The sequence below is a fragment of the Saccopteryx leptura genome, chromosome 1, assembly GCF_036850995.1.
Source record: "Saccopteryx leptura isolate mSacLep1 chromosome 1, mSacLep1_pri_phased_curated, whole genome shotgun sequence".
NCBI classification, from domain to species: domain Eukaryota; kingdom Metazoa; phylum Chordata; class Mammalia; order Chiroptera; family Emballonuridae; genus Saccopteryx; species Saccopteryx leptura.
This window is the reverse complement of record NC_089503.1, coordinates 351810268-351823847: the sequence shown is the minus strand read 5'-3', so window position 1 is coordinate 351823847 and position 13580 is coordinate 351810268. Positions and strand designations below refer to the sequence as shown.

Below are 13580 nucleotides of genomic sequence, written 5' to 3'. Positions count from 1 at the left end.
GATTGCATGAATTTATGGATTTCATAATCTTGCCTGGAATATAAAATGCATGCAAAATGTAGATATATGTGTATATGTAATAGTGTTCCTGTTTTCCTGTAGAAATGTTTAGAAATTACAGTAAGATATGCTCCCAAATAAAAAAGTAACTTTTTAAAAAAAAATCTCAAAAAGTTGAAGTTAAAGCTAAAATATGTGTTAAAAGTGAATACCAAACCAGTCCATGGTTATTTCCAGTGTAATTTGCGTATAGATAACTGTACTTGATCTCAGACCTTTCTATTATGAATCCAGGATGGTGTGTATACCTATAACGTAAGATAGACTTCAAAGGAGTACAAACAGAGAGATTAGATAAAGCTCAAATTTCCAAAATGAGAAAAATATTTTTCTATGCTCCTACTTAACTGAAAACATCTTATTTATTGAAATACATGACCATATGCCATTTCCTCAAATTATTTACCCACGTGAAATGGAAGAAATTGCTTGAAATGGAGTAATCGTGCCTCTGTTGTCCACAGTCAGAAGCTAAGTTTTAAGGAGCGAGTGCGCATGGCTAGCCCAAGAGGCCAGAGTATTAAGAGCAGACAAGCCTCAGTAGGTGACAGGAGGTCCCCGAGCACCGACATCACGGCCGAGGGCAGCCCCACCAAAGTGCAGAAGAGCTGGAGCTTCAATGACCGAACCCGCTTCCGGCCCTCGCTGCGCCTCAAAAGTTCTCAGCCAAAACCCATGATAGACGGTAAGCCCTGTTTTTCCATAACCATTCTTAATGTGATAGGCTATAGTGAGTGAAATTGTGCAGTAGTTGATTTTCCGTGGTACACTTCAAGATAGAAGGAGACACCCTCGGGGAAGGAATCGCTCTTTGGTTTTATTGGAAATTTATTCATTGCTTTGGACAAATGTATAAAACATATGTTAACTTTTCAAAGCAAATTTGGCAACTAAATCTAAATTTCAAAGAAACCAAACAATATGTTGTTAATATTGCACTCATATCTACAACACATGATTATTTATCAGACAAGTTCCATATCAAAATCAACGTGACTGTCCTTTTGATGTATAGATCATATCTGACAAGCAGAGGCCCAACACCCCGTCCTGAAGGACACTAAGAAGGGTCACAGCACCTTTCGGGACAACAGTGAAGATGCTGTTCTCGCTTCTCCTGTGCTCTGCTCACTGCTTATCTTCCTTAGAAATATTCCTGTTGAAAGTTCTTATCTAATAAGTGGAATTCAAATCCTTCTCCCAAGCGGAATGAACCTTTTTTTTTTCTTTTTATCATACCATGTAGCACAAGTTTACTTGCCAATGTGATTTATTGAGTGCCACATAATTTTCATGTTTATGGACTAAAAACATTTTCGTTTTTAAGATTTGCATGACTTTCCTTTTAAGTGTAACCCCTGGGATTTCTTATACTGGGCAAAGAACCAAAATCAAATAGCATCTCCCATTAATACATGGAAATTGTGAAGGCTATCAGTCCTTCTGTTCTCATTCCCTAGCAGAACCTGTATTTTCCCAGGCCCTGAAAGCATGAAGGATAAAATTAACAACCAGGGGTCAAAATCACAGTGATGTCAGGCTCCCTGCAGTGAATTCCCTGAGATCTCAGCATATGGGTCCCTCACAGCTCATTCAGAGACCCTCGGGGAACTCTCAAGTAAGCAGCATGAGTCTGTCCTTCGCACTTCTTCATTCTCCACACTCCCATGGATGCCATGCTGTCCAACTAGACTCCTAGCAGCTGACCTGATGTGGCCCCTCCTGGTCAGGCCTGCTGCTCCCAATTCGGCTGCGGGACATGCCGGTCCTGCCAGGCTTCCCATCACCTGTCACTTTGCTAAGGTAGGAAATGCTCCTTCCACCAGCCCTGGACACTCCTCCACCAAGCCCTGAGTGTCCTGAGTCCCTGGCAACACAGATTTTCAGTGTCCTCTGGTTTTCACACTCTCCTCCCTAGGAATTTGGCTGAAAGCCCATGAACAGCTGAGTCAAGACTTACCAGTTACAAGGCTTTATGTTGCTCTCAAAATAGACTTTCTGAATATAAATGAATGCCTCGTTTCTGGAAGGCAATTTGGCAACATGTATCAACAGCCTTTACATATGCCTAAGTTTGGACACTCCCACTTACCAATTCCACTTCTAGGATATAATTGATACAACAAAATAATATCAGACATTAGAAATGATGTTATAAATTAAAAATTATTGACATGGAAAAATGATCACAAAAAGAAAATTATTCCATTTTGCTCTGTGTTTGTGTGTGTGTGTCTGTGTGTGTGTGCATGACCGCACACACGCAGGTGCCCACCTGTGAATGTATGTATTTTTAGTAAAAAAAAAAAGTCTGAAAAGATTTACAGTGTATAAACAGTCACCTCCAAGTGGTGAAATCAGTTACATTTTGTTTCTTGATTTTATTCACCTGTATTTCCACCAAACCCCTCTCCTTACGTTGATTTCCTCCCAAGTGGAAAGAGCACCAGGTCTTCGTGCTGGAGATCCGCCCTCCTAAATGTGGACCTGGATTGTCTAATGAGGTTTAACAGTTCCTACTACCGAGCTGCTGGGTTAGGCGTTACAGCTGCCCTAACAAAGTACCGCAGACTGGATGGCTTAAACTAAAGAAATTGTTATCAAGGTTCTGCAGGCTAGAGGTCTGAGATCTCCCGGGCTTAGAGTGGGCCGCCTTCTCCCTGTGTCTTCCCTTTATCTTCCCTCTCTGTGCATGTTTGTATCCGGGTTTCCTCCTTTCGTAAGGACACCGGTCATTGTATTAGGGCTCATGCAAATGGCCTCGTTTTAACCTAATTATCTATTTAAAGACCCTGTCTCCAAATACAGTGACATTCTGAGGTACTGGTGATCAGGACTTCAGCATAGGATTTTTGGAGGGATATATGTAGTTCAGCCTCTAGCAGAGCCCCAGCTCACTGCCTCGCAGCATCCCCGGGCAAGCTGGGGTGTGCCTGTGTCTTCAAGCCTGGCGCTGGGTTCACACTGCGCTAGAAGCATAAATTACCCACAGTGAGTCCATATACTCTTCCAACATGGGCTTCAAGAAGCATTCAACTCTGTGCTATGAGATCCTCATGGTTAGCTGAGCACAGCTAAATATAAAATTCATGGAATCCAGATTCCGAATAAGAAAAATGAATTCCACTTGTATGTTTGACCAAAGGAAGAGCATTGTTCCAAGACTCCTAGAGTTTATACTATCTATCACAGTATTTTCAGTTACTGTAAAGATGTCTCAGAGGTTAGATAGATAGAAACAGAGGTACTATTATGAACCAGATCACAAATTGGAAAGGTCTCCTGCCATCCATTTTCTACATCATTCCACACAAGTGCAGCTCTGTTTCATTAGAAAGGAATTGCTTTGCTCCGGTTCATGTCCGTCTCGATTGGTTCTGAATTCCCCAAGTGACAGGAGGCCTGATTGCTGTTCTATTAAAGTAGCTTTGTTGGCTGCCCACCTGGAAGAGATCATGATTCCTGACTCCTCATTTTAATTTAATAGTCAAGAATCTTTACCTCTGATTTAACCCAACGTTATGTTAGGAAAACAAAACTTCTCTTTTTATTTAAAAAAAAAAAAAAACTGAAGTAACTTCAATTGAAGTAAACTTTACTCCTGAATTATACATCCTTATTTATAGGGCCTCCCTTGGTTTTAAGAATTTCCAAAATCCACTTACTACTCATAGAAAATAACACTACAGCCATCCCAAATACAGGGTGGGACAGAAGGAGATTTACAGTTGTTCATCTGGACAATAACAGTCAATAAATAATAATACAAGAGTGAACACTGTTTCACATATTCACAACTGCAAACCGCATTTAGTTGCACCTTGATTCCAGATCTATTTGTTCATTCACCTCTAGGGTTCTTCTCTTGGACTTCTCTTGCTTCTATACATCTTTCAGACATTTCATTGCCTATTAACAGCTCAGGGAGAGTGAATACATAGCAGAAAGAATAACGGTAATTCAGGTTGACCTTTAAGACTAAGTACATTTGGAAAATAATAGGCCTCTAACTGAAAGATAATAGAAAAAAATTTTAGGGATAATCTATAAATTTTAATAATTCCTGTGAAATTTGATACCCTTTATGTGGATGGTATTATTTGTAAAATGTAATAATTCTTACAAAAGTTTATTAAATATCCCATGATGTTTTACTTTGCTATAAATTTTGATGAAATTTACATATTACACTTAAAAGGGGCACAACTGTCTCCTAATATTCCACATTCATATTGTCATGCCGGTGACTGAGGCCAGGATAGTTCACACTGGATTCGGGCAGACAGTAGAGGAACTGCAGAGCTGGAAAGTGTTGGGCTATTACCGTTTGATAGAGTCTTGCCATGGTAGTGAGCATACCAGCAGTAGAAAACCTCTGTTCCTGGCAGCAAGAGAACAAACAGCAAAAACGGCCCCCCACAGTCGCAGGCAAACAATCTGCCATCAGCGATCCGCTCTGAGGGCAAGCATCTGTATCCTTACCTAGATTATACACACGTGGCACTGCTCGAGCTCATGGGCTAATCAGGCAAAGTGCAAGCGAGCAAGCTTAACACAGCTGTTTTCTCAACACGTGAACCAGGGAAGTGGAAAACAATAGGCAGATGTTAAGTCAGAAATTTACAAATGGCAAAAAAAGGAGATGTAGACTATAAAAGACTTGTGTGACATTGTCATAGCAAATTTATTTTGATCAGTATGATATGAACAGTATTTTTAGTTTATCAATCGAATAATAGATATAAATATTTCATTAGTAAATCAATATATATAATTTTTTAAATTAGGTCAGATATGACTCTTTTAAGATGCCACAGGTAAGTGCAATCATGCAGCCTTTTTCTTTTTGTGTCCAGCTTATTTTACTTAGCATAATGTCCTCCAGTTTCAACCATGTTGTTGCAAATGACAGGATGTCTTATTTTTTAAGAATGAATATTTATATTTTAAATTATATAATTTTATATAAGTATATAATATATATTATATATAATATAATAAATATATATTATATATAAATATAAAATTATAAATTAAAGTTCTAAATGCTTTAATTCTATTATTTCATTTAATTACTTCAATATCTCTATAAAATGAATACATTATTATCCCCATTTTATGGTTGAGGAACCTGAGACTCAAAGCTAAGTAAGTAACTTGCCGGAAATCTAACAGATATAAGAGAGTCACAGTTCACACTTAGGCAGTCTTATTTCACGGTCCTCCTGGAGGTCACATTCTCAGCTGTGCTCCCAGATGTCTTACCAATCTCCCTTTAAGCATCTTTAATATCTTCTTTTTTATCCCACACCACCACCCGCCACCCGCCTTCACTCTTCCATTTTCAATTGATCAGATCCTCTTCCCAAATAAACCTTTTGACCTTGCCATTATCCCATCCCGTTTTTCTCCCAGTCTCAACTGCCAAACCCTGAACTATATCACCTTCAAAGACTGCCAGAGCTAAAAGATTAGGCAAATTGGGGAAATGACCTTTAGATAAACCCTTCTCTGTTTTGATCAAGTATCTGGGAAGAGACTCATATGGTCTCTTATACGATAAGACTTAATAGCAGCAGTGCTGGGCTATGTCTGTTTACTCAGGGAGGGAGGCAGATGGTGAGGTCATCAGAGGCCTGTTTCAAGACACAAAATGTAGCATCAAAAGATGGACAGTGGATAGAGCGTCAGACTGGGATGCAGAGGACCCAGGTTCGAGACCCTGAGGTCACCATCTTGAGCGAGGGCTCATCTGCTTTGAGCAAAAGCCCACCAGCTTGGACCCAAGGTCGCTGGCTTGATCAAGGGGTTACTCGGTCTACTGAAGGCCCACGGTCAAGGCACATATGAGAAAGCAATCAATGAACAACTAAGGTGTTGCAACACGCAATGAAAAACTAATGATTGATGCTTCTCATCTCTTTCCATTCTTGTCTGTCTGTCCCTGTCTATCCCTCTCTCTGACTCACTCTCTGTCGCTGTAAAAAAGAGAGGAAAAAAAAATGAACAACTAAGGTGCTGCAATGAAGAATTGATGCTTCTCATCTCTCTCCCTCCCTGCCTGCCTATCCTTATCTGTTCCTCTCTCTGTCTCTGTTACAAAAATAAAATAAAATAAAATAAAAAAGATGGACAGCTGACAACAACAGACAAGCAAATGGAAAGTGGCAAACTGCAAGTAAAAGGAATACCAAGCAGCCAAATACACAAAAATGAAACTAAAGTAGGGCTGGAGGAAGTCCAAATTTCCAGTTGCACTTGGGAAAGCCTTTCAGAATTACACTCATTGTGGGGCAGATAAAATATATTATGCTCACTTTGTTAAAGATGGCCACATAGAAGCCCATCGCCCAGGTGATATAATGTGTTGGGGGCGGGCTGTGGGCAGGCAGGATCCTTGTAGCCTGGGGCTTGGTTTTAGGACTAAGCCTTCCCCACCCTTTTTGATGTGGGGTGGTGCAATCCCATCATGCCTCAGATAAGTGACTTTGTATTAGAGACTTCCCTATTTTGTATATTGGATTAAAGGTTTTGATTTTTGCACTATCCCTATTTTGTATATTGGATTAAAGGTTTTGATTTTTTGCACAATAAAGTGGGGCAGACCGGGAGTTTGCTCTCTCAGTTCCTGAGATTAGCATTAGAGGAGAGAGCAGAGAAAGGCCACGTGGAGGAGACCAGGAGAAGCAGCCAATATGGTGGAGTGCTGAGTGAGAAGCCAGTTTGTGCAGAGTTTGTGCAGGAAGAAGGAAGGAGATGAGGAACAGAGGTTGTTGGGTAGATAAAATGTATTATGCTCACTTTGTTAAAGATTACGCTGCCCACGGGGAGGCCGTCGCCCAGGTGATATTGATGTGTGTTGGGGTGGGCTAAAGGCAGGCAGAATCCTTGTAGCCTGGGGCTTGGTTTTGGGATTGAGCCTTTCCCACCCTTTTTGATGTGGGGTGGTGCAATCCAGTCATGCCTCCGAGGAGTGACTTTGTATTAGGGACTTCCCTACTTTGTATATTGGATTAGAGGTTGTGAAGCTACAGTATAAAATGGGGACGGAGCGGGAGCTTGCGCTCTTGGTTCCTGGATGATTAGAGGAGAGAGCAGAGCAGAGAGCAGAGAAAGGCCACGTGGAGTAGGCCAGGAGAAGCAGCCAAGATGGCAGAGTATTGAGTGAGAGGCCAGTTTGTGCAGTTTGATGCTGGAGAAGGAAGGAAATGGGGAACTGAGGAGAATAAGGCTGGTGAGCTAGAAACCTTTGATTCTAGGAAACTCGGATAAGTCAGTGGCTTTGTGAACACTGAATGTGAGTCGGTTTCGGAGCCCAGTGTGTGTTTTTACTTGCCCGCCGGTTGCAAGCTAGGATTAAAGACTATGGCCCACCAGTTTGTGGCTCCATTGTTTCTTTACCGACTGTCCAAATCCAATGCGAACCTGCATGGGCTGGGCTGCTGTGATAGTGGCCCTGGCTGTGGCCTTAGATACTGGCTTTACAGAGGTGAATAAATCTGGTGAGCTAGAAACCTTTGATTCTAGGAAACTCGGATAAGTCAGTAGCTTTGTGAGCACTGAATGAGTGGGTTTTGAAGCCCAGTGTATGTTTTTACTTGCCCGCCAAGTGCAAGCTAGGATTAAAGATGATGGCCCACCAGTTTTTGGCTCCGTTGTTTCTTTACCAACTGTCTGAATCCAATGCGAACCTGCATGGGCCAGGCGGCTATGATGGTGGCCGTGAATGCTGGCTTTACACTCAGAGTACAATTATCTTTATAGAGAAGGATAAGAAGGTAGTATGAGGTAGCTCCACTTTGCAGTGCCTAAAAATCTGTCCCACAACATGTATAACCTGCATGTTTTAATGTTTCTACTTAAGGGGAACATCAATTTTGCTGGGCAATTCTCAGGGCTCCTGCTGGCTGCTATGGGAGGTACGTCCTCACTTGATGTTTGTGAGAAAGATTAGGCAGACCCTGAGTGCAGGAGATGGGTGGGGTTCACCAGAGCAGAGGCTGGGTGGGCTGACGATGCAAAATACCTTCCAATCTCGGGGGTCCCTAGAGGCCAGTTCCCTCGCTCAGACCCTGCTAATATCTCTTCTCTCTACTATATTCCTTTCACTCCTCAGTCAGTTGCAGGGCACTAGAGAAGCAAATTCAAATACCTCACACAATAATGAAATGTGGAAAACCACATAAAAAGAAGCCCAGGGGTAGAACAGCTCCTGGCAAGGACCGTCAGGGCCCTGGCTTCCCTTCTCTGTGATTCTCTAGTCTTGTTTCACTCTGCCCGTCTCTGTGTCCACCCCTTCCTCAGGATGGGAGCAAAATGCTGGAGCAGCTTCAAGCATCTTATCCAGACACAGCACTTTGAGAGGCAGAAAGGAGACCCACTTAGGTCGGTGTTTCTTCTTAAAGTGAGGGAAACTGTTCGTTCACATCTTCGTTTGCAGAATTGAGTCTTGTGCCTAAAATGATCACTGGCAAGGAAAATGGGCATTGACCATCACCAGTCAGGATCCAGCGACTGAATCAGGAGCCAGACTCCCCTGAAGCATATGGGGTGGGGGAGGGGCTATAACTGGATAGATCTGAGGATTCATGTCCAGAGATTGGACATTGGGAAAGCAACCTCTAATATGTCTGATACAGCCAAGAAATATATTCTAGTGAAAGTAAGGAGAAAGAATGCCCTTAAACAGGTTTTCTCCCAAATATTCTGTCTATATGTCATTTCTGTTCCTCTAAGTGACTCTGCTTTTTAAACATAAGAGCCAGATTTAGAATTCTTTCTTTTTTTTCTGCTTTCTTTAGCCCCATACTATTTATGAGACAATGAGCACAGACTGGCCTAACTCTTTGAATTTCAAAAGGAAAAAGTAGGTGAAGAAAATCTAGGGGGGGGGGGAGTCAATGAATGTACATTTAGATAATATAATTCCGCCCCACACACAGTCAGCCCGTGCACTCCCACTGAGGGGAAATGGGTGCAGCTGCCTTCCTCACCTCACCAGTCCCAATATGCCTCACTTCTCAAGCTGCTTGCCGTGGGGACTCCTTCTCTCCTTCCAGGCTGATAACTAACTAAAAATAACAAGAGTCAGGCTCTACCTGACCTGTGGTGGCGCAGTAGATAAAGTATTGACTTGAAATGCTAAGGCTGCTGGTTCAAACCCTGGGCTTGCCTGATTAAGGAACATACCTGCTCCTTCTCCCCACCCTACCTTTCTCTTTTCTCTCTTTAAAATCAGTAAATAAAATCTTTAAAAATATATAACTGCCCTGGCCAGTTGGTTCAGTGGTAGAGCATTAGCCCAGTGTGTGGATATCCTGGGTTTGATTCCCAGTCAGGGCACATAGAAGAAGCAATCATCTGCTTCTCCACCTCTCCCCCTCCACCTTCCTTCTTTCTCTCTCTCTCTCTCTCTCTCTCTCTCTCTCTTTCTCTCTCTCTTTCTCCCACAGCCATGGCTCAATTGGTCTGGCACAGCGGCCCCAGCACTGAGGATGGCTCTGTGGAGCTTGCACCTCAGGTGCTAAAAATAGCTCAGTTGCAAGCATGGCCCCAGATGGGCAGAGCATTGGCCTTAGATGAGGGTTACTAGGTGGGTCCCTGTCGGAGCACATGCAGAAATCTGTCTATCTCCCCTCCTCTCAAATTAAAAAATAAATAAATAACAAGAGTAGAAATGCATAGTGTGAGCTGCTGGAATCACCCTAGACTCTTCTCCTGCCTCTAACTTCTGTCTTCTGCGTCCACCAGTCTCCTAAAACTCTTGTTTGAGATTACTACAAAAGCAATAAGAATACTGACAAAAAAGAAGCATTTCAGCACAGTGGTTTCAACAGGTATCTTGAACTGACACACCCCTTTACCAACAATGGGACATTTCCGTCCAATGCAACATAAATCACAAGCTATTAACATTTTATGTGTGACTACTCTGTCCCCCGGGCCTCTCCTCTTATACTAGTCCTCTTTCACACTGATTCTCCAATGGCATTCACTTTTCCCATGTTTTCCTTTGTCTCCCCACTTGACATTTTTGTTTTGGTTTTTACCCAAAATGCCCAAGCCCTGCATGGCACTTAACGTTTTTCCTAATTTTCTATACAGATGGCTCAGCTTCAGCTAGACTTAATTATCATTTTCCACAATGTATGATGCTTACTGGCACTTTCAGAAATTTCATAATAATGACTCTGCATTGTGTTGACAGAATTAATTTTTTTAACCCATTCGCCACTTTTTAAATTAAATTGAGGTGATATTGGTTAATAAAATTGTATAGGTTTGCAGTGTACAACTCTATAATACATTGTCTATTTCATTGTGTTTACTACCCAAAGACAAATCTCCCTTTGTCACCCTGTATGTTACCTCCTTCACACTTTACTACCTCCTCCAAGCCCCCTTTCCTTCGAGTAACCACTACCCTGTTGTCTGCCTCTATGAATTTTTGTTTATTGCTTTCAGTTTTAATTCCCACATATGAGTGAAATCATGTTTCTTAACTTTTTCTGCCTTATTTCACTCAGCATGATACTCTCAAGATCCATCCATGTTGTTACAAATGACTGTTTCATCTTTCCTTATGGCTGAGTATAATCCATTATATTTGTGTACCACATCTTCCTCATCCAGCCAGCCATCAAAGGACATTTCCGTTGTTTCCATGTCTTAGCCACCGTGAATAATGCTGCAATGACCATAAGGGCACGTGTGCTTTTACAAATAAATGTTTTCAAATTTTTCAGGTAGATACCCATAAGAGGCGTTGCTAGGTTGCATGGTAAGCCCCTGACAGAAATAATTTTTATCAAAGCAGTATTCCATTAGGGTTTTTGTTTAACCTGTCTGTACACATCCCTGACAAGAGATCCCTGATGCGGGAGCGTGCCCATACTCCTGAGAGCTCTCCCTGTAAAAACCCTGAGGGTTTTCTTTCACCATAAAACAAAAGGATTTCTTAGAATGACTGGACTCTAAACTCTGGAAATTAACACTCCACAGCTCACTCTATACCACTTAATTGTTAACATAATTCTATGCCAAAGCCCACAGAAAGTAATCAGTAAGATTCTAAAACACACTTTCAGTTCTTCACTAAAGAATTGGTGAAAACCATTACCTGTAGAAGAGATTCTCTGAATTCTGATCCAAAGGTTCCTTTTTCCTTTAGTTATCCAGGTTCCCCACTCATTCAGTCAGTCATTACTGCATTCAAAGACATACCTTAGTTCTCTTCTGTGTGTCCTATGCTGTGCTGTTTCTAAGGTCTGTGCTGTGTTCCAAGGTTCTTGTTATTGGTGTGGATGGGAGGGGGAGAGAGGAGACCTGTCAAACTCTGGTTATAGATTCTAAGTGACTAAGTATTTATTGTATTTCTGGTAAGGATCGCTTTTCCCAATACTTTTTATGAAATGCCTGTTCCTACTTTTTAATTACTAGAGAAATTTATTTCTCTTTTGATTGGATGAGAGTTCTCCTGGCTTTCTATTCTAATCCAAGTACTTTGTATTTCTGACCAGATTTTTCTAAGTTCTGCACCAATATTTGTTGTCACCCTACAGTGATAGGAAAAATTATATTTTGTTTCTGTTGGTGGTAAGAATGGCTTTCTATTTAATGTATAAGCTGTAATTGGATCCCATCTCCTCCCTTCCAGCAGAATCTAAGCCACCAGATGACCTGAGTACAGCCTTAAACCGTACCTTTCTGATTTGCACAGATCTAGGATTTGTTGAGAAACCCAAGGTTGTAAACTGGAACTCTGAAGGTTGTTTCACCAGCACAGGAAAGTGTGCGTGTGCATATGTATATACTTTGGTGCTTTATTATGAATTAGAGTGCCATATTAGTTATCTACTATTACATATCAATTTGCCTCAAACTTGGCAGTTTAAAACAACAAACAATCATAATCTCACAGTCTCTGTGGTCAGGAAGCCAGCAGCAGCTGGGCTGGGTGGTTCTGGCCCGGTCTCTCAAGGGGGTACAGTCAGGCTCTCGCCGGGTACAAAGTGATCTCAAGGCTCACCTGGGGGAGGATCCATACCCAAGCTTACCGAGCATTTGCTGGCGGGCCCGATTTCCCTGCTACAGCAGTCCCTCTATAGGTTGTCTGGATATCCTCATGACATGCAGCTGACAAAGAGAGGGAGTCCGCACCTGAGAGGGAGTACCCAACACAGAAGCTGCGGTCTTTTATAGCCTGACCTCAGGAGTGACACACCATCACTTCCTCCACGTGCTTGGGGACACACAGACCAACGCTGCTGCAATGTAGAAGGGGACTCTACAAAAGGTGAACACCAGAAGATGGGTGTCACTGGGGACAACCTTAGTGGTCACACTGCTTTTAAGTTAGGTAAGTCTTTCAAGAGGCATATTCCCACCATTTTCTGTAGTCTTTAGCAGAACCCCAACCACCAGCTCTCCATTTCTTTCAAATCTTTCCTTTACTCGCCTGCCCCTAGGCATTTGGGTTTGTGACCTCTGGTCTAACCATGTTATGTCCAGATCCTATTATATATAGTTCACATCCTCAACTTTTTTTTTTTCAGAGAGAGAGAGACAGACAGACAGACAAGAAGGGAGAGAGAAGCATCAACTCATAGTTGCAACTCCTTAGTTGTTCATTGACTTCTCTCTCATATGTGCTTTGACCTGAGGGCTCTAGCCAAGCCAGTAACCTCTTGCTCAAGCCAGTGACCTTGAGCTTTAAACCAATGATCTCTGGGCTCAAACCAGTGACCATGGGGTCATGTCTATGATCCCATTCTCAAGCTGGTGAGCCTGCACTCCAGCCTTATGAGCTCTCACTCAAGCCAGCAACCTCAGGGCTTTGAACCCGGGTCCTCAGAGTCCCAGGCCAATGCTCTATCCTGCATCACCGCCTGGTCAGACACACCCTCAACCTGGATTACATTAGAACTAGACTATCATATTACATTCTTAGTGCTGTCTTTTAAAATCAATACTAGCCTGACCTATAGTGACTCAATATATAGAGCCTCGACCTGGAGCATGGAGGTTGCCAATTGGAAACCCCGGCTTGCCTGGTCAAAGCACGTATGAAAAGCAACTACTACGAGTTGATGCTTCCAGTTCCTTGCCCCTCTTTTCTCTCTCTTTCTCTCTTTCTGTCTCTCACCTCTCTGAAAAAAAAAAAATCAATAAAAATAATACTAAAAAAATTGACATTTGATTAGTGTGACAAAATAAAAGAAAATGAGAAAGCAGGAAACCAACTAGTCAGTAGAAAAACCAAAGTGTTCTAACCTCTACCCCAGCGCTCTGTTTTCATACCACATACAATCCATCTTCAGCTGCTTCAAGAGGTCAAAGAGATGTTCTTGGTCACTTCAAAGGGCAGAACTAGGACCAACAGAGCAATGCCAATTTTTAGCTCAATATCCTGACAGTATAGCAATTAGAGAGCCCATGCCAATGGAATGGAGTCTACCATTGGGAGCCTTCAAACCAAACTTGGATGGTCAAAATTCAGTGATTTCTGAGCCCTTAAAGAG

The 13580-nt window shown here is 42.1% G+C and overlaps 1 protein-coding gene across 3 annotated transcripts in view; it reads left to right on the top strand.

The window, feature by feature from the left end:
- Nucleotides 1-13580, top strand: part of KCNQ5 (potassium voltage-gated channel subfamily Q member 5) — a 592119-nt gene that overhangs the window by 520859 nt on the left and 57680 nt on the right. For all 3 annotated transcript variants that reach the window (XM_066359020.1, XM_066359022.1, XM_066359021.1), the window contains one exon: nt 525-745. In XM_066359020.1, coding sequence (XP_066215117.1) covers nt 525-745 — 221 coding nt within the window. The remainder of the gene's footprint in view (nt 1-524; nt 746-13580) is intronic.